We start from the raw sequence: 20,384 nt of genomic DNA on the forward strand, positions 1-20,384 counted from the left end.
AACAGGGCAGGTGAGAGCGTGCCCAGTCCTTTTAGAGCTAAAACTAAGGGGGTGGGGGGGTCCCGGTCACATTACCTCCACTCCCACCCTCATTGGCCAGAACTGAGTCACATGATCACAACAAGCCAAATGACCATGCAGGGGAATTATACCACTAAAAGGAAGAAAGAGAATATGCACATAGTAGGTAACAATTAGCAGTCCTTTTCTCAGCGTTTGAGGTCTGTGAGAGTGTACAGTGTGTAGGTCTTAATAAATCTATTTTAAAAATTTATATTGTATTATAAAATATAACACACGTGCAGAAAAGTGCACCAATCGTAAAGAGGACGGTTTGATGAATTTTCACAAAGTGAACACGCCTGAGTAGCGAGCTCCTCGGTCAAGAAATTGAGCGGTCGGTACCCCCGAGTTTGTTTCCTTGACAGCAAGGCTAACGGCGACGTAATCACGTGGGGGCAGAGCCAGCGGCGGTTGAAGATGATACCCAGCAAATAGGGCGTGGCTAAGCGGAATAGGGAGCCCCGCGGAGCTCAGTTCTGGAGGCCAGGAAGGGGCTGGACCCTTGGCGTTACGCGCTCGGGGCGGGGCTTCCTGGCCCAGAGTCCCGGCTACAGCGAAGGGGCATGGTCAGGTCGGATGTTGGGGACGAGGTTAAGCCACAGCCAGGGAGGGCGGGGCCTAGCGATCCCGAAGGCGGCCTGGGCCACCAGGGGCGAGTTAGGTGAAAAGGCCGGCCGGGCTTAGAGAGGAGAGGAGGCTTGGAGAACCCGCTGTGATGCGCGGGGGCGGAGTCTCGCGCGATCTGGGCGGGCGCTGCGTCGGGGGCGGGGCTTCGCGCCATTTGGGCGGACGCTACGGCGAGAGGCGGGGCCAGTACGCGCGCGCAAAGATGGCGGCGGCCAGTGCAGCCGGGCCGCCTACGAATGTGTTCCCATTCCGCGATGCCCGCGCCGCGCCGGATCAGGTACTGGAGGCCGGTCCGGTGGCGCACGGGCCACTGCCGGTGCCTCTGGTGCTGGACAACGGGTCGTTCCAGGCCCGCGCAGGCTGGGCGTGCCCCGGGCCGGACCCGGGCCCTGAGCCCCGGCTGCAGTTCCGCGCCGTGTGCGCCCGCGGGCGGGGCGGGGCTCGGGGCGGGGCGGGCCCGCAGGTAGGCAACGCGCTGGGCAGCCTGGAGCCGCTGCGCTGGATGCTGCGATCGCCCTTCGACCGCAACGTGCCGGTGAACCTGGAGCTGCAGGAGCTGCTGCTTGACTACAGCTTCCAGCATCTGGGTGTCTCCTCACAGGTGAAGGGCGTGGTGGGGTTAGGCTTGAGGGGAAGGGTGAGGTCGTGTCCCCGCTCACAACGCTCTCCGAGGGATAATAGTCACTCCAGTAGTTCTGAATGTCATTTAGTCATTGATTTAGTCAGTCAGTCAAATATTAGGCGACTAACGTGTGTTAAGTCCTGTGCTAGGAGCTTGGGGTATGGCAGTGAGCAAAAACAACGCCCTTTTCTCTTGGAGCACATATTCGGGCTCGTTTGTTAATACATTAATTTATTATCAGATATGTATTGGGCATCTACTCTGTGTCAGGCACTTTTCTAGGTGTTTGAAATAACGTCCGTGAACGTGACACGAAATTTCCTGTGCTTATGGAGCTGGTGTGGAAAGTCGCTCTAGTATGAAAAAACAAACAATAAACGATAGAATTAAGTAGTATATTATGTGGCATGATAGAAGGACAGGAGAGCATTACATGTTTTCAATAAGATGGTTAGGGGGAGGACTTGGGAAGAAGGTGTTGCTTGAGCAAGGACTAAAGGAGATGATTGAGGGAGCGATCCTTGTGAATATCTGAGGGAATAGTATTCCGGAGAGAGGGCACAGCCAGTAAAAAGGCCCTGAGGCGGGAGTGTGCCCTAATCCTAACTGAGGGCAGCCAGAGTGAGGGGAAGAGTAGTCAGTGGAAGAGGAAGTCAGAGAGGTAATGAGGGGACAAGTCACACACCTTATAGGCTTTTACGCTGAGTGAAATGGGGAGCCGTTGCAGGGTGTTGAACAAAAAAGGGACGTGACTTATGTTCCAAAAGGATCACCATAGTTGCTGTATGGAGAATGGACTGGCCGGGGTCATAGGGTAGAAACAGGGAGACCAGTTAGAAGGCTGTTGCTGTTAGGAGGTGAGGGATGATGGTGACTTAGGTGAGGAAGGAGTTGAGGATGTGGAAAGAAGCAGTTGGATTCTGGAGATATTTTGAAGATAGAGCCAGATGATTGACTGACAGTTTGGCTGGGGCTTGACTTAAGTTGACCCTACTTTCATATTTTCCAAAGCAACTTCTAGGAGAGATGGGTGTTTTACAGTTGCTTCTGATCCAGTGTTTTGATTGGAGACCAAAAGCCAGTTGAGCCCTTGCAATAAGGATTTCTGTTTCTTTTTAGGCATTAAAAGGAGTATTCTCTTAGCACCTACCAATTTACTCTTTTCTTTCCAAGTAGGGCTGTGTCGATCATCCCATAGTTTTGACAGAAGCCGTGTGCAACCCACTGTATTCACGACAGATGATGTCCGAGCTTCTCTTTGAGTGCTATGGGATTCCTACGGTTGCCTATGGAATAGACAGCCTCTTCAGCTTCTACCACAATAAGCCAAAGAACTTGATTTCCAGTGGGCTCATCATTTCATCTGGATACCAGTGTACACATATTTTACCCATCTTAGAAGGGAGGTGAGTTGCACTTATGGCATTTGGGCACTGTTTTGAGAAGCATTCAGGAAACGTTTATTGGGCACCTGATTTAAAGGTGGAGTGGAAAGAGCAAGGACAGGACCATGAACTGGCCTCTGGGCTTAGTTCTGACCTCCCTCACTGTGTGAGTATAGATGTCACTTCATCGTCCATCCTTTGGGACCTCCTGGATCGAGTTGGGGTAGATGGTCCCTGAGGTCCAAATCCATAATTCTAGAACTTTATCGTTCTGACTTAATGGTGAGATGGCTAACACTGTACCTGTAGGTAGTAGGTGCTCAATAAAAATGTTCTGAGAAAATTACTTAAATAGATTTAATTTAGACTGTTGTGTTCTGGAGTCACTTTTTAATAAGAGATTTTTTATTTTTTTATTTAAAGCTATTTAATGACAATTATTTAGACCTTTCTTTTTAACTACTGTACCTGGTACATAATAGGTACTTAATAGATGTTTTCAAGTTCTATAAAAGGTGAGGGTAGTTTCTGTGATGTTTAAAAATCTTCTCGTTTTATAGCTGGGTTTTCGTTGTCTGTTAAAGAGACTAGACCGGGGAGGGAGGGATAAATTGAGAATTTGGGATTAAAAGATGCACACTACTATATATAAAACAGATAAACAACAAGGATTTACTATAAACACACAGGATTCAATATCTTGTAATAATCTATCATGGAAAAGAAACTGAAAAAGAATGTATATATAACTCAATCACTTTGCTGTACACCTGAAACACTGTAAATTAACTATACTTCAATAAAAAATTTAAAAAAAAAGAGAGAGAGACTAGGCCAGCCTCATGCTCTCCTGAGAAGGTTTCTCTTTGCATAGAGATAGAGGGTGTGTAAGTAGTGAGAGAAGGCCTGGCTTCGGGATTGAAAGCCTGGGTTTGCAGCTCTGCTGAGGTTGAGGTACTTAACTTCTTCACTTAGTTTCCTAACATATAAACTTGGGAAAAACTGATTTCTCAGGGTTACCTTGAGAATGAAACGAGATAATGTAGGTGATGGCACTTTGTAAAACAGTCTGAACATTTAAGTGAAAATAAATGCTGTTGAATTTATTGAGACCTATAGTGGGAATTTCTCTTGAAGTTCTTACAAAAATTTATGAAGAAAAAAGTAATTCTTAGACATTACCAAACACTCCTGCTATAGAGTTTTCTATCTTATGTAACCAGAATATGCAGAAATTAAAAATAATATTGTTATTTTATGTTATGTTATATTGAGAGAAAGTGATTTTACCCAAAGGCTAAGAAATGATCAGATTGGGGCATATCATGTTCTATGCTGGCATCTGCTGGTGAGGTGTGATATAGCAGTGACATTTTAGTACACAGCAAGTTCCTAGAGCTCTGCTCCTCTAACTTTCTCATATTGAGAAAATAAAGGTACTCTGGTTCTCCTCCCCTTCACTTCATGTCAGAGGGACCTGGTTCTCTTAGGAGATTACAGTAAGCCAATGTGTATGTGATTACTTAGTGTGTTTGCATAAGTAGAAGTGGAGTGTCTAGGGGAGGGGTACTCAAACTCTGGCCTACACTAGAGGGACTTGGGAAGCTTGTCAAAATGCATATTCCTGGGGAAAAATGCATATTTCTAGGCCCTTCCCAGAGCAGATGAGTCCTTCCGAGATGCTTGCCAGAAATTAGATGTTCATGTGTCTGTTTGGATGTGCTCTAGGAATGCCTGCATTGGGTAAGAGGTTGCACTAAGGCAACTTTAAAGTTCCTTCCAACTGTTAGGTTTTATTTCCCCCAGCTGGTCAGTTGCTTCCTTATTAGTCTACATCAAACTATCCTCCACACTAGTGCACATGCTCCATATTCTCTCCTCCACATTGCCAAAAATTTCAGTGCTGTTTCCATCCCTTGGTTGTAGGTTGGATGCTAAAAACTGCAAACGCATCAACCTGGGAGGAAGCCAAGCAGCTGGCTACCTCCAGCGTCTCCTGCAGCTGAAGTATCCTGGGCACCTGGCAGCCATCACTCTCAGCCGCATGGAGGAGATCCTGCACGAGCACAGCTACATCGCTGAGGATTATGTGGAAGGTACAAAGAGGATGTTTGCTTGCAGCTTTTGAATGTTGTCTACCTTTGGGGTGTTCCTTAAATTGTTCCCAGGGTGACTCTTTCGCTCACTTTTTTCCTCTTAGTACTTTTTAGCATTCCCTTCCCTTTTTGGTATTTGTTTTCCTAACAGACTTTTTCAATTAATTGATAACTTGCATATGTAGGTTCTTTTTCAACATTGTTTTGGCTACTCTGGTTCCTTTGCCTTTCCATATAAATATTAGGATCAGATTGTCCATATCTACAAAAATGTTCTGTTGGGATTATGATTGAAAGAACATTAAATCTGTAGATCAGTTTGTATATAAAACAACAACATTCTAAATGTAGATTCAGATATAATGTTAACTCCAGATTGGGGAGAATTGACATTTTTTTTTTACTACCTTGAGGCTTCTAATACATGCACATAGTATGTCTTTCCATTTATCTAGGTCTTTATTGATTTGTTTCATCAGCATTTTATAATTTTCAGTGTATAGACTTGTACATGTTTTATTAGATTTATGCCTAATTATTTCTTTCCTTGTTTTTTTCATTTCAGTTGCTCATTGCTATTGTATAGAAATGCAATTAATTTTTGCATGTTTACCTTGTATCCTGTGACCTTGTGAAATTTACTAGTTCTAGTTTTTTGTAGATTCCTTGGGAATTTCTAGGTAGACATGTCATCTGGGAATAGGGACATTTTTATTTCTACCTTTCCAATCTGTTTGCCTTTGTTTCTTTAGGAGTGGTAAGAGTGGACATTTTTGCCTTGTTCCTAATTGCTGATCTTGTGGTGGGGAAAGCCTTTAGTCTTTCCATATTAATTATATGATGTTACCTCTAGTTTTTTTTTTTTTTTTAACCTCTAGTTTTTTTACAGATATCCTTTATCAAATTGAAGTTCCTTTCTGTGCCTAGTTTTGCTGATCATTTTTATCATGAATGGATTTTGAATTTTGTGAAATGCTTTTTCTGCATCTGATATGATCCTATGGTGTTTGTGCTTTGGACTCTTCATATAGGAGGGTATCATGGTTGCTTTTCAAATATTGAACTAACCTTGATTTGGGGGGATAAACCCCACTTATTCATGTATATTATTTTTTAATATATTGCTGGATTCAATTTGGTAAATTTTATGAGGTTTTTGTGTATATTCATGAGGAATATTAATATATACTTTTCTTGTACTGTCTCTGTCTTGTTTTGGTATCATGGCAATGCTGGTCTTATTAAATGAGCTAGAAAGCGTTCTCGTCTGCTTTCTGGAAAAGACTGTGTAAATAATTGATATTATTTTTTTCTTTAAATGTTTGATAGAATTCTCCAGTAGAACCATTTGAGCCTGGGGATTTCTTTTTCTGAATGAATTCAGTTTCTTTAATAGAAGTAGGACTATTTCGGTGATTGCATTGGTGTCTTCTTTTTTGCTTTAGGTTTATTTTGCTCTTTTTTTCTAGTTTCTTAAGGTAGAAGCTTAGATTATTATGATAACTTCTTTTTAATACAGGCATTTAAAGCTTGAATTTCCCTCTCAGCAGTGCTTTATCTGCATTTCACAGATTTTGGTATGTTATGTTTTCTTTTTTACTGAGTTCACATATTTTCCAATTTCGCTAAGCCTTTTTTATTTGGAACCATTGATTATTTAGAAATATATTATTTTATATCCAAGTGTTTGGAGACTTCCTTGTTATCTTTCTGTGGTTGATTTCTAGTTTAATTTCATTATGGTCAAAGAACTTATGTTGTCTGGTATCAGTTAAACTTGTGAAGATTTGTTTTAGGACCCAGGCACGAGCTGCTTTGGCGAATATTCCATATACACTTGCAAAGAATGTGTAGCCTGCCGTTGTTGGGTGGAGTATTCTGTGATGCCATTTAGGTTCTATTGGTTGATGATGTTGTTCAGTTCTTCTATTCTCCTCTTCATTTTCCATCAAGCCATGCTGATTATTAAGGGTGTTGAAATCTCCAGGGATAATTGTGAATTTTCCCATTTCTCCTCTCAGTTCTGTCAGTTTTTGCTTTCAAGTGTCTGGAGCTCTTTTGTTAGGTGAACATTTAGGATTCTTACTTCTTCTTGGCAATTGATCTTTGACCATTATATAGTGTCCCTTTTTATCCCTTGCAATTTTCTTTGCTTTGAAGTCTGCTTGGACATTAACATAGCCACTCCAACTTTCTTTTGATTGGTGTGTCTTTCCGACCTTTTAATCTACCTGTATCATTATATTCAAAGTAAGTTTCTTAATAGTTGGGTCCTTTTTTTTTTAAAAAAAAAGATCCCTCTGTCAGTCTCTATCTTTTAATCGATATGTTAAGACCATTTCCAATTAATTTAATTCTTATGTTTGGGTTTAGGTCCACCATTTGATTTTTTGTTTTCTGTTATTCCTTCTCTTTGTTGTTCTTATTGCTCTCTCTTGCCTTCTTTGGGTTATTTGAACATTTGAAATTTTTTTTTTGGTATTCCATTTTAATTTGTCTACTGTGTTTTTCATTGTATATTTCTCGTGTAGGTTTTTTTAGCTGTTGCTCTAGAGATGACAGTAAACAGGCTTTTCACAGTCTTCTTAGAATCTCTGTTTTACCAGTTCAAGTGGAACATGGAGGTGTCAGCATGCCAGAGGCCCCCTTTTTTTTTTCAACTTATTTATTTTATTTATTTTTGGCTGCGTTGGGTCTTTGTTGCTGCTTGCAGGCTTTCTCTAGTTGCTGCGAGCGGGAGCTACTCTTCATTGTGGTGCACGGGCTTCTCACTGCGATGGCTTCTCCTGTTGCGGAGCATGGGCTCTAGGTGCACGGGCTTCAGTAGTTGTGGTGTGCAAGCTCAGTAGTTGTGGCTCACGGGCTCCAGAGCACAGGCTCAGTAGTTGTGGCACACGGGCTCAGTTGTTCTGCAGCATGTGGGATCTTCCTGGACCAGGGCTCGAACCCATGTCCCCTGCATTGGCAGGTGGATTCTTAACCACTGTGACACCAGAGAAGTCCCCAGAGGCCCCTTTATCGTTCCTCCTTTAGTTGGACTTGTCTTCTGTGTCGCACCTACATACATTGGAAACCCATCAGACGTCATGGTTTTTACTTCCAATTGTCAATGTATTTTAAGGAGCTCAAGAGGAGGTTAATCTACTGTGTTTAATCAGATTTTCATCATTTCTGTTGCTTTCCCTTCATTTCTGGTGCTCTAGATGGTATCCTTTCTGTGTGAAGAACTTTATTTAGCAATTCGCTCAGAGCAGGTGTGTTGGCATCATGTCCAGGTCTTATAGCTGCATTTTGCCGATTGGGTGGCTTCAGAGATGGGATGGAGTGTGCTTCCTCCATCTTACCCGCACCTGGAACCCTGGTGCCGACTTTCTAATCTCAGTGCCATTAGTGTTTCTGTTTCCTAACTTCCAAAATCATTCTGTTGAAGAATTGCAGAAATGGCGGTGCCCCGATTACTATGAGAACAATGTCCACAAGATGCAGCTCCCGTTTTCCAGCAAGCTCCTGGGCAGCACCCTGACCTCCGAGGAGAAGCAGGAGAGGCGGCAGCAGCAGCTGCGGCGGCTGCAGGAGCTCAATGCGCGGCGGCGGGAGGAGAAGCTGCAGCTGGATCAGGAGCGGCTGGACCGGCTGCTCTACGTGCAGGTGACAGCATGCCCCCCAGGGCGGGACCTCAGCCTTGCTCCATATAACGCATCATGCATCTTTTTGACCTGGGGTCAAGAAGGGGTCTGAGGGGGGGGTCATCCATGGAGAGATCGTGCGTGTAGAGGACGGTGTAGCAGCAGGACCTGAGAGCTGTGGACCTGGCCTCGTTGATTTATTTTATTCTTGTGGTCCCCTTTGTTTGATTTTTAACTTTTGGTTTAAGTGTAGCACACGTGATGCAAAGCGCACAAGTCTTAAGTGTCCAGCTCAATGAATTTTCACCACTGAAACATGTGATGTATCCAGGTCAAGAAACAGAGCATTACCAGCAGCCCAGAAGCCTCCCTCAGCCTCCTCTTAGTAACTTTCCCATCTCTTCTCACCCAGAAGCTAACATTTGTGACGTCTGTCCCCATAGATGAGTTTTGCCTGCTCTGGTGGTGCTGAGATGGTGATGCGTGGGAGCTCAGAGATAGCTGGGGAGGAGGGCTTCGTTGTGAAGCTTTGGTGGTGGGGGAGGGGGTGGTTCCATGGGGGGGCAGGCTCAGGGAGCTCGGGGAGCCCTCTGCCGCCATCGTTCTCTGTCCAGTTTCTAAGTTCCATCTCTCCTTCCCGTGCGTGATTGCCCCGATGCACATCTTTGAGGATGGATTGTGACTGCTCGGCTTGCAGGAGCTCCTAGAGGATGGCCAGATGGATCAGTTTCACAAGGCCCTGATAGAGCTGAACATGGACTCCCCGGAAGAGCTGCAGTCCTACATACAGAAGCTCAGTGCCGCAGTGGAGCAGGCGAAGCAGAAGATCCTTCAAGCAGAAGTCAGCCTCGAGGTGGACGTGGTGGACAGCAAGCCAGAGGTACTGCGGGCCTCGGGAGGGAGGTCCCGCGGGGTGGGGTACAGCAGGGGTCCCCAACCCCGGGGCCGCAGAGCAGGAGGTGAACAGTGGGCGAGAGGGTGAAGCTCCATCTGCCGCTCCCCGTAGCTCGCGTTACCACTGGAACCATCCCCCCACCGTCCGTGGAAAAATTGTCTTCCATGAAACCGGTCCCTGGTGCCAGAAAGGTTGGGGACCACTGGTGTAGAGAGAACAGCCCTTTCTGAAGGCGGGAGGAGTGTCTGGAGAAGGCTGACATCAAAGGGGTTGTGACCAGACTCGGGGGAGAGAGAGCAGAGTGGTGTGTGATATCTACGGGTACACGGGTCGGGGCAGGGATGGCACTGACCTTGTACCAACTGAAGTTCTGAGCCAAGGGGTTTCAGCCGGTAGAGCTCTGTCCCCCGGGAAGGGGATGTGTGCGAGTAGAGTAGGAAGAACATACACACGCCTATCGTGTGGCCCATCTTGAACCTGAACCTCTCCCTCTGATGGTTCCTGGGCAGTTAGTCATATGCCCCCTTAACTGTCTTCTGATCTTCTATTGAATATATCATGGTTGCTCTTTCATTCACCTCCTTTCCATCTCCATGCTCCCTAAGGACAGGGCTCATGCTTCATGTATAGTTTAGGAATTTCTTACAGCCGCTAATAGCCATGCTCAATAAGATATTTGTGGGTTGATTTAAGATCAGCCTTTTGTTAGTTACTAAACACTAACTCTTTGATCTTCTCTCTCCTTTTTGTCTCCCTGCCAGTGGGCTGTTAGTGTTGATGTGGCCAAAAGGGCAGGTGGCGGGGCTGAGATAGGATCCTGGGTAATTCATACCGTAGCACTGGGCCCTGCGTGGTGAAGGGGCTGCCTGCAGGTCACACCTCGGCCCCAAGTCACTGGTTGGCTCTCCTGTCTCTAGAACTGGACGAAAGTGTTAATAAGTGGACACATTGTTGCTGAATCTGTCATCTCTAGAGTGCTAAAACAAAGGAACTTGTTCATTGCCTTATGACACTTGTGGGGCAAGATTAGCCAATCCAACTGTTGATTTTTGTTTTTAAATCAACTTTACCTATATGTTTAGAAAGAAACAGTCTTGTGGAAAACTCCAGTTTGCTGCTGGGTGTAGTGTGGTGCTTACCAGGGACCTCAGGGCCGTCCTTGGCTCGGCAGGCAGCCTGCTTTGCAGTGACTGTGTCTCAGCTGGAGGCTGACTCTCGGTTCCTGCCCTCAGCCTCACCTTCCCCACCTCTCCGACAGGCTGTAGACCATGTGAGGACAGTGACTGGCCATGAGCACGCCTGACTGAGGAAGCAGATCCTGAGTCAGGCTGCCTCGGCACAGCGCACTGGATCACTGAGATCCAGGGTAGAAGTGCCCCAACCGCCATCTTATTCTCGCACAGCGTCCCAGATCAGCTTCCAGAGAACTACTGTGCCTTTTCTAGTTTGCTCCTTTTCAGGTCTGTGTTTCAGATTTGAGCTGTTGTTTCCTAGGATCCAGATCCACATTGCTTTTGTTGTTTATTTATCTGTACTCAGTTTTATCATGCTTATCAGCATGTCCACAAGACGTCAGCATCTTTATATCAGAGATGGACCACTAAGCCACATGCACGTGGGGGAGTTCAGATTTAAAAAGGAAAAGACAGGCAACTCTGAAGATGATTCCCAAACAGTCGGGGAACCAGTTCTTCCTTTCCTTTTTTCGTTTTTCTGCATTTGTTGTGCGCCCTGATTCAATCACTCTTTATTCAGTCAGCAGATACTGGAGTCCCTACTTTGTTCTGTGCTCCAAGGGAACATACTCAAATTTCTCTGGGCTTGGGGTGATTTTGAAATGTTGTACTTTAAAAGGTTTCCCTACGTACAACAAATTTGATGAATCGATCTGTCCCCAAAGCTTTAATGGTCAGGGTGATTGTTAGAGATTAGATCGATTACAGTAACATTCATGGAATAAATTTGGCCACGACACTGGCCAGCCAGTTCTACCTTTCAAAAAGTATTTGTTATATTTTCCAACAATATAGTTCTTTTAGAATGGAGAGAACAGATTTATGTGGACCACAGTTCATATTGAAATGCAATCTAAGCAGTAATGGCTGCACTGGATTAATATAGCTACACTTTTTAACTTCCAGTGTTTTCTAAGATCCATTTTTTCGGGACTTCGCTGGCGGCCCAGTGGTTAAGATGCCATGCTTCCAATGCAAGGGGCATTGGTTCGATCCCTGGTCGGGGAACTAAGTTCCCACATGATGCATGGTGCGGCCAAAAACATAAATAAATAAAAATAAAATCCATTTTTTCCTACAGACCAATCCATGCCAGCCCTCGGTATTCTGCAGGTATTCGACGAGGATGTTGTAAAGGAGTAGGCTTCCTTTTGAATACTTTTAAAATTTTAAATACTTTTAATATACTTTAAAATACCTCCTAATGAAGTATTTAAACTAAAAGATGCTGATTTTGCATCGCTACGAGTGCAGCGTAAGGGGATGGGGAGGCGGGAGCACAGCTTTCGAGCACCCTTGTTTGTTGGAAAAGACAGTGGGCCAAATACAGAAAGTGCTCTGGCCTGACGAGCCAAGATCAGAGCTGCCCTTTGCTTGTTTTTATGCTGCTCTGGGCTGTTCCAGGGAACCATGCTGCATCCTCTCTGAGGGACTTTGGCAAACTTGCTCTGTTCAGTTCCAAGAGAACAGTCATATTTACGTTCCCGCATGCCACCCAGTACACGTGGAGACCCTGGCAAACCCTAGGGGGAGAGAAACCAGCCATGCCAGAGAAATATGTTCTGTCTTAGATGCGTATTGTCGGCATTGAAATTACCAGCTTTGTTCCTTTCTGTGAATCATATGAATTGGGATAAGGAAAATATCTTTTTATCATTTTTAGTGAAGCTAGAAATTATCTTATTTTTAAGGTGAGGTGCTTTTGAATATAGCTAGATATGAAGGTGGATAATAATAGTTTTGTCACAGCTGAAGAAGCCTTTTGAAGCCCAGACATTCTACAATCCTCTTTATTCTAGAGAAATTTGAGGGTTGCCAGGGACTAGGGGTACAGAGGTGACTAAGACGCAATCCCTCTCCTCCTTGGTACCTCAAAAAATAGGGCCACAGAACCATACTCAGGCTGTAATAAAACTTATCAAGTGTGGTGGTAGATGTGTGTGGGAATACAGAAGGAGTTTTGAGAAAGGATTGAGGTGTTTGAGCTGGGCCCTGAAAGATTATTTGATTTCAGCAGATAGCAAATGAGGAAGGAAGGACATTTTAGATGGAAAGAAGCACACGTGCGGGGAGCAGAGCACATCGGGCACAGAGAGCGTGGGAGATGAAGCTGGAAGGGAGGCCATGGCCACCTATTAAGGTCTTTATCCATCGCCCGGATATTATCCTTCAGACAGAGCCTTCAAAGTGTGCTGAGCAAGGCAATAATCTGATGAGATTTTATTTTAGGAAAGTAACTGGCAGCGGTTAGGATGATGGCTTTAGGGAGAGGCAAGGCTGGAGGTGGGAAGACAGGATTAAAATGTGTGTAGTCATCCAGAAGAGAGCTGATGTTTGTCAGTGGCTGTTGGGGTGGAAGGTGGAGAGGACACACTTCCAAGGTAGGAGCCAAAGATCCTGGTGTCATTCAGGAGTGGCAGTTGCTGATGGTCACAGAACATGTGCCAGACCCTGTGCTGGGCGCTGTGCAAGTATCATCTTGATTAATTTTCCCAATTCCGTAAGTACTGTCTTCATTCCCATCTTATGAACAGGGAGACTGACATTGAGGCGAGGAAAGAAATGTGCCCAAGGTTGCACAGCTAGGAGCAGCGCAGCTCAGAGACCCGGGCAGTCCGGGTCTAGATTGTCTCCGGTCACTGAGGCTGGGTTGAAAGGCAGCAGGGGGAGGTGGCGCTGGGGACCGAGCTTAGGGCGACGATGAGCTGGGTTCTGAGCCCCCCATCTCTGGAGTCTCTGTGAGACACCAGGCAGGACTGTCCAGGACCCAGCTGTGGAAGGACCTAGACTCACACAGGGAGTGGGGAAAGAAGAATGCCTGGGGAAGGCCACTGCTGAGGGGGTGGGTGGAGTCGAAGGGAAGAGTGTTATGAGAGGTTTAAGACACCTGCTGACCGGTGACAGAGGGATGGCCTGGTAGTGGTCTGGGGCTCTCTCTGCTCCTGCCTCACCAGAAGCCCGTTTCACATATCTGCTGCTACATAAAAAACACTCCACACTTAGCAGTGTGAGGCAACAACCGCGTTAATGTGCTCCTGAATGTGATGGGTCAGGAGTTCAGACAGAGTGGAGCAGGGGACTCTGAGACCTCAGCTGGGAGGACTTGGACAATTGGGAACTGAACTCTCTGGAGGGTTTTTTCACTTCCCTGGCATCTGGGCTGGGATGACTCAGAGGCTGGACTCCACGGACCTGAGCACCCACACGCGGCTCTCCACACGCTTGGGGCTTCTCAGCACGGCCACTGACTTCCAGGAGGGAGCTCCCGGGAGGGAGGAGCCGGAGAGCATATGTCAAGGGGCTTTGCCTTATTTAAGAGTGACTTTGCGTTTTACCTTTGCAGCTGATTATGAGTAGGTTCTAGGGAAATGTAGTTAAGTACTCTGAATTGTGTCGGTAATTTATGTTCGTCATAGATTCTGAGAGTGAGGAGGGCTCTCCTCTCAGGCAACCTTGGCGGTTGGTGTTGAATCTGCTCGAACCCTCCCAGGACGCCGTCTCATCAGATAGTCCTCTCTACAATAGCTGTCACTGTTAGAGCCTCCTTCCAGGGAATGCAACAGAGTTCCTTCCTGAAACTTCTCCCCTTTGAGTCCAGAAGGTACAACTCATCTGCCTTTCATGTGGGAGGATGACAGATGCCCGAGGACATCATCCAGAACTATCCCCCCACCCTCCCAACTTCATTTGTTCAGGTCAAAATTAAAGGTGTCCTAAACCCTCAATTGGGAACCGTGCTGGCATGTCTAGGCCCCGCCCAGGGTCATTGTCATGGAAGAGGAAAGCCTATTCTACAGGCCTCCACATATGGGAGGCATTGGGCCGCCTTGGAGCCTTTAGTCACATCCCCAGCCCAGTGGACCTGCCCTCAAGGGGACTGATTGCTAAGCCTGTTAGTGTTGGCACATATGTTTATTAATTATTGAGACATTGACTTGATTTTGCCCGTAGTCCAAGCTGCTTTGTAGGACACCAGCTCTCACACCCTCTCCCCCAGAGCTCTGTGCGTGGTGGTGTGACAGGTGCAGGCAGACAGTCCTCCCCGGGGCGCCAGGCTGGAGCTGCCCCTCAGAAGCCTTCAGAGAAGGTGGGAGTTGATGAGGCTTGTCTCAGTGGGAAGGGTAGGGGATAAGAGCGAAGCTCATCCCTGGCGTTTTAGTCTTTTAATCTTGTGTTCACGTGTGTTCCTTTTTTTAACAGTTTAGAAACTTTTTCATAGTTTTTATGTGTGGATGTACTTTTAGGACGTTAGGCAAGATCCCAGTTCTTTTTGGTGACAGTGAACTCATAGAACTAAGGCTCGCTGAATTACAGGTTCTGTCCACTTGTGTTTCTTCTCTTCTCAGACCCCTGACCTGGGGCAGCTCGAACCATCTCTGGAAGACGTGGAAAACATCAACGATTTCGAGCCCTTGTTTTCGGAGGAAACGCCCGAAGTGGAGAAGCCGGTGACCACGGTCCAGGTTGGCCTCCCGTAGCCTCCACCTTGCTTATGCTTTGAAGCTTAACATAAATGACCAGTCAGGTTTAGTCTTCTTCTTTAGGAATACTTTTCCCTAAAATACCAGTTGTATTTTCTAGAAGGGAGAGTCCCAGTACCGAAAACTTCCGAAGTCAGGGTTTTTTGCCCCCCCGTGGTGATTGTTTGGGGTTCCAGCACTAAGCTCCGTGAATCTGTGAGAAACAGTCTCCTCGGTGGAAGCATTTGGGCAACTAACTGGGGACTTTAGACCCGAAGACCAGCTTTTACTGATTTTATTTACATTTAAGCCAGTGTCATAATGCTTCATCCTCATTTGGGTCTGTGTTTCTGTCATTACAATGGCAGCCAGGTAGACTGGCGTGAGGCTGAGACACACCTGGGAGAAGGCCTTCTCGGCTCTGTGGGCACTGAGGACTGAGCCAGGCACTTGGTCTTCCAGTACCCGCCTTTCTCAGCTGCTCTTCACCAAGTCTCTTTCCCTGCATCTCAGGGACCATTTCATGAAGCAGATGTGTAGCGGTTTATAATCCAAAGGTTGAAGAAGGTAGAAAATTGAATTATCAAATCAAGAGAGTTGGGGAGAGGTTATTCTGGCACAAAGGACAGAAGCTATGTTGGCATAAGAAATGCAGTTAGAAGAAACTGGCAACTGGGCTGTTTGTTCTCATGGCCTAAAAATATCTTCTAAACCTTGGGTTTTTAAAGCCCGTGTTTAACTTGGCAGCATATCATCAGCTGTTTGTTGGGACAGAAAGAATTCGAGCTCCAGAAATTATCTTCCAGCCGTCTCTCATCGGGGAGGAGCAGGCCGGCGTAGCTGAGACCCTCCAGTACATTCTGGACAGGTGAGACTGAAATTTCTTTCTTTTACGTCTATTTTCCTGAACCATTTCCTTGAATTTTGAATTCAACAGTGGATTTGTTGGCCGGGCATTTCCTTTTCATTGACTTGCTGCACTCAGATGGTATTCTTTCTCTCTCACCAAGCGTGGCACAGAGTTAGGGCTCTCTAATTCATTTCTGAACGTGTAAATGCTTGATTTGAGGAGCTTTAAGAGTTTCTTTCAAAAATTTGGGCAACATGATATATGTGCATTGGCTTTCCTATAAATCTTCACAGTATTGCAGACTAGTGATTCTAAATCACCCTAAAAACGTGCAGAACTTAGTTTTTTTCCCCACCTCGCATTTTATTTATTTAAGAGTTTGCATTTCTACAAGAACATGCCTCCCCCGCACCCGTTTATACAGGTATTTTCCTGCAGTGTGAGTTTTCCTAATACAAGTTGGACAAGTAGGGAACACGATTTTGTGGCACTCTGGTTGCTATTGGTTAAAACAGGGTGGAAACTTACACCTAGCAAGGAAGAAAAGCCATTGCAGCTACTTAGAGTGGCTTTGAGTATTGTCTAGCAGTGGGTGGGAAAGTGAGCAAACACAAATAAGAAAACTAGTAGTAAAAAAAAAAAAAGCACAAGTGGAGAGATGGGTCCTCAAAAGGAGAGGCAGAACTTCTGGGGGTGATAGAAATGTTCTGTATCTTGGGTGTGGTGAAGGTTACTGTGTAATGGTTACTGCTGTTGATGGGTATATAAGTTTGTCAGACTTCATCCAAATGTATTTAAAGTAATCCTCAATAAAGTCAGTTTTTTAGAAAAACGTGTTAGAAGGGCATAATATTTTAATCATGCTAAGGAAATGGATTGACCATTCAAATTAAGGTTTTGGCTAGCTATTTGGAATTCTATAAAGACACAAATGAAAAATGGAAGGCTTTTTTTTTAACTTTTTGCATAGACATTATCTGTTTTGTACTGAGAGCTTGCATTTCCACATCCAGATTCTCTTCCAATATTCAAGTTGGAGGGACTGGAGCAGAGGAATCCTTTTGTCCCCAGGTACCCAAAGGATGTGCAGGAGTTGCTGGTTCAGAATGTTTTCCTCACTGGCGGGAACATGATGTATCCTGGGATGAAGGTCAGAATCGAGAAGGAGCTATTGGAGATGAGACCCTTTCAGTCTTCCTTTCAGGTACCAATTGTCCGTTTAACCAGCTGTTTCGAAAATAGCCTTAATTATTTGTTTTCTGGTTACAAAAGTAGTAAAGTGTAAATGAGAAAAATTACTTGATAATTCCGTCATCCAGAGATAGCCACTATTAACCCGTTTGTGGCTTTCCTTCTGGTCTTCAATCTATGTTTAATTTTCTTTTTTTTTTTACTTTTATTTATGTATTTATTTATTTAATTTTGGCTGTGTTGGGTTCGTTGCTGTTTGCGGGCTTTCTCTAGTTGTAGTGAGTGGGGGCTGCTCTTCGTTGCGGTGAGTGGGCTTCTCACTGCAGTGGCTTCTCTTGTTGCGGAGCATGGGCTCTAGGCGCATGGCTTCAGTAGTTGTGGCGATGGGCTTAGTTACTCCGCGGCATGTGGGATCTTCCCGGACCAGGGATCGAAACCGTGTCCCCTGCATTGGCAGGCAGATTTTTAACCACTGAGCCACCAGGGAAACCCTATGTTTAATTTTTAAAGCAGAATGGAAATCGTATTTTACATATTTCTTTGTTTTAATTGACAAAGGAAGGCCTGCATATAGTAAAAGTTCGGAGAGTACAAAAGAGTGTACATTGAGAATAAGGCATTCTCTAGGAGACTGCTGGGGAGATTTTTCTTTCTTTCACATATTTTCTGCACATTTGAGTGTATACTGCTTTGTAACCTGAATTTCTTAACCTGTTGTGAGCATTTTCTCCCATGTCATTATTCTTCTAAAATACTTAAAAAAATGACTGTATGGTGTGGATGCCCCACAATTTATCTACCAAATTCCTGATCACCAAGAAACATGGTCAGAGCTCCTGTTGCGGACCATGCACCTTGGGATGCTGAGATGTCCTAGACACCAGATGCCCTGGCCCCAAGGAGCTTGCTGTCCAAGGGGGCAGCAGTCAGATGAATAGGCTGGGATAACCCACAGTGTGAGGGGCATACAGACATAGGCACCTAGGAAGGCTTCTTGGAGGTAAGTCTTCTGAGGATGAGGAGGTGTTTGCCAGGTAGAGAGTGTGGAGGGCTGTGAGGTGGAGAGAGCACTCCGGACAGGGCTTAGCAGGAGCAAGGGCTCAGGGGCCGCGAACTTGTTGAGTGGTGAGCAGCTGGGTGTGGCTGGGGCTCATGGCTGTGAAGAGGGGTGGGGGAGGGGAGTGTGCAGGGCACACACGGTGCAGAGCTTCCGTGTCCTGCTGGGGGCTTGGCTGTGGCCCCCTGTGCCGCACGATGTGTTGTGCGTTCAGGGTGTGGTCTCTGGGCTTCGGTCCTGACTCCGGCCCTGCCGTCACTGAGTTTTGCCAGGCCTCAGTTTTCTCCGCAGTACGGAGGGGATCGTCCTGGTGCCTGTTAGCAGCATTCAGCGTGCCTTGCCTGTCAGGTGCTTAGCACAGAGCCTGCGTGTGATAAACAGACATCAGCTGCTGTGCTGAGGGTCCCTAAGAACTCTCCAGGTTCCACAATTCGCTAGAAGGACCCACAGGATTCAACATGTAGTCCTCATGGTTTATCACAGTGAGCACTTCCCCGGTGCAAGGAGTAGAGTGAGAGCCTTACACTCGTTCTGTCACTGACACTTTCTAAGCCAGAGCGGTCGGGGCTTTTGTGGCCCTGATTTTGTTGATGGTCCCTTCTCGCAAGTCTCACCCTCATCCTCCTCCATCTGTGCTGATTCCACCTGCCCTTTACTTCAGAAAGTTCCAAAACCACCATTCCATCCTGGGACTTCTATGGATGGGGCAGGGAAGAGGGAGGTGGGAGGTCAGACAGGCGACTCCAGAGCAGGGGAGGCCCGATCTGAGCTGGAATGCGGTCCGCCCAGTGCTCAGCTCAGCCTCGTTGAGGGGCACTCACAGGGCTGCTGACCCCGGCCTTGCTCCCCTAATAACGGAGAGCCCAGGTCAGCCTCTCTGCTCTCATTTCCCCTGAGGCTCCCTTGCCCGCATGGCCAGAGCCACCTCGCATCAGCCTCTGCTTCCCTCTGCTGGCAGAGAGGGGATCAGGTCCAGGAAGGTCTTCCCTCCAGGTCTCTCCACCTGACGACTTGTGGTCTACAGCATGGAGCAGGAGGCAGGGCAGCTGGTCCCTCTCCCACCCAGAGCGGCAGATCTGACGTTGGTAGAGTAGCTGCTAACCACGTATCCACTGAGGTTGTGTCCAGTGGGCTCTGCATGCTTGTGTGATTTCTTGAAGAGTCTGGAGCATTTCACTCAGCTCTCCTTGGAGGGTGCAGAGGTAGTCCTGCCCCGTCTTGGAATTAAAGGGGGCCCTCCTGCATGTGTATTTCTGGGGATAAAGTGTAGGGGCTATAGCTGGCCTTGCTGAACATTCAGTCCTCGGACCCTGATGGGAGACGCCCATCCAGTGACTGCTCTGCTCACGTTTCAGGTTCAGCTGGCCTCGAACCCTGTGCTGGACGCCTGGTATGGCGCTCGCGACTGGGCCTTGGACCACCTGGACAACGAGGACGTCTGGATCACCAGGAAGGAATATGAAGAGAAGGGAGGAGGCTACCTCAAGGAGCACTGTGCTTCCAACGTGTATGTCCCCATCCGCCTGCCCAAGCAGGCTTCGCGCTCCACAGAAGCCCAGGCATCCGGCAAGGGCTCGGGGGCCAGCGGAGGCGGGGCCGGCGAGCAGGCGTAGCAGACGGGCCCCTGCAGGGACCTTGGGCCACGTCGGCCAGTGTGACAGGACGGTGACTCTGCCAGCTGTGTCCAGCCCGAGTGTGCTGGGAACATTTGGCTGCAAGATGGATTTCTCCTGGGGAGAACAGTTTAGTGCCACTGGGAGTTACCCTCTGCAACTGTGTTGTCTTGGGGGCGTTGGCGGTGAAGGGACTTTAGGTGGCCTGCTGTCTTTGCTGAGCCATGGATGAGCCATAGCCTTCACTTCCCGCAGCAGTGAATGAAGACAGGGTGGGGGACGGAGGTGTACAGTCTGCACAGGCTTCCTTCTTACCACATTTTAAAGCCTTGTTTTTTAAAAAAAATCCTTTAAATGTTATATTGTCAGTGTAGATAGTCTTCTAAATTTATTCCAAAATTGTGTGAATGCCCAGCAGATGGAGTTCTTTCACATACAGGTAAAAAGGTAACATTTGTATCCTAAGAACAATCAACCACGAACTCTCAGGGGCTAGAAATATTTCCCTCCTTCTTCTATTTCTGCTTAGAAATAAGGAAAAGGGGGCCCAAAGAGGGGAACCGGATAGTACGAAGTCACTCCGTTAGGGCCTGCCCGGTGCCCACTTCTGAATGGACAGGTGTGGGGCTAGTGGCCCGGCTCTTGTTTGTACTTTCTTTGCTGG

General features: G+C 46.7%; 1 protein-coding gene across 1 annotated transcript; it reads left to right on the forward strand.

The window, feature by feature from the left end:
* The first annotated feature begins 778 nt into the window (after window positions 1–778).
* Window positions 779–19,720, forward strand: ACTR5 (actin related protein 5). Its single transcript, XM_065893294.1, has 9 exons — window positions 779–1,291; window positions 2,489–2,718; window positions 4,624–4,793; window positions 8,224–8,441; window positions 9,117–9,299; window positions 14,896–15,012; window positions 15,738–15,877; window positions 16,931–17,063; window positions 19,463–19,720. The coding sequence occupies exons 1-9, from the start codon at window positions 779–781 to the stop codon at window positions 19,718–19,720; spliced, it is 1,962 nt and encodes a 653-aa protein (XP_065749366.1).
* The last annotated feature ends 664 nt before the right edge of the window (window positions 19,721–20,384 follow it).

This window comes from Phocoena phocoena, chromosome 15, assembly GCF_963924675.1.
Source record: "Phocoena phocoena chromosome 15, mPhoPho1.1, whole genome shotgun sequence".
NCBI lineage: Eukaryota > Metazoa > Chordata > Mammalia > Artiodactyla > Phocoenidae > Phocoena > Phocoena phocoena.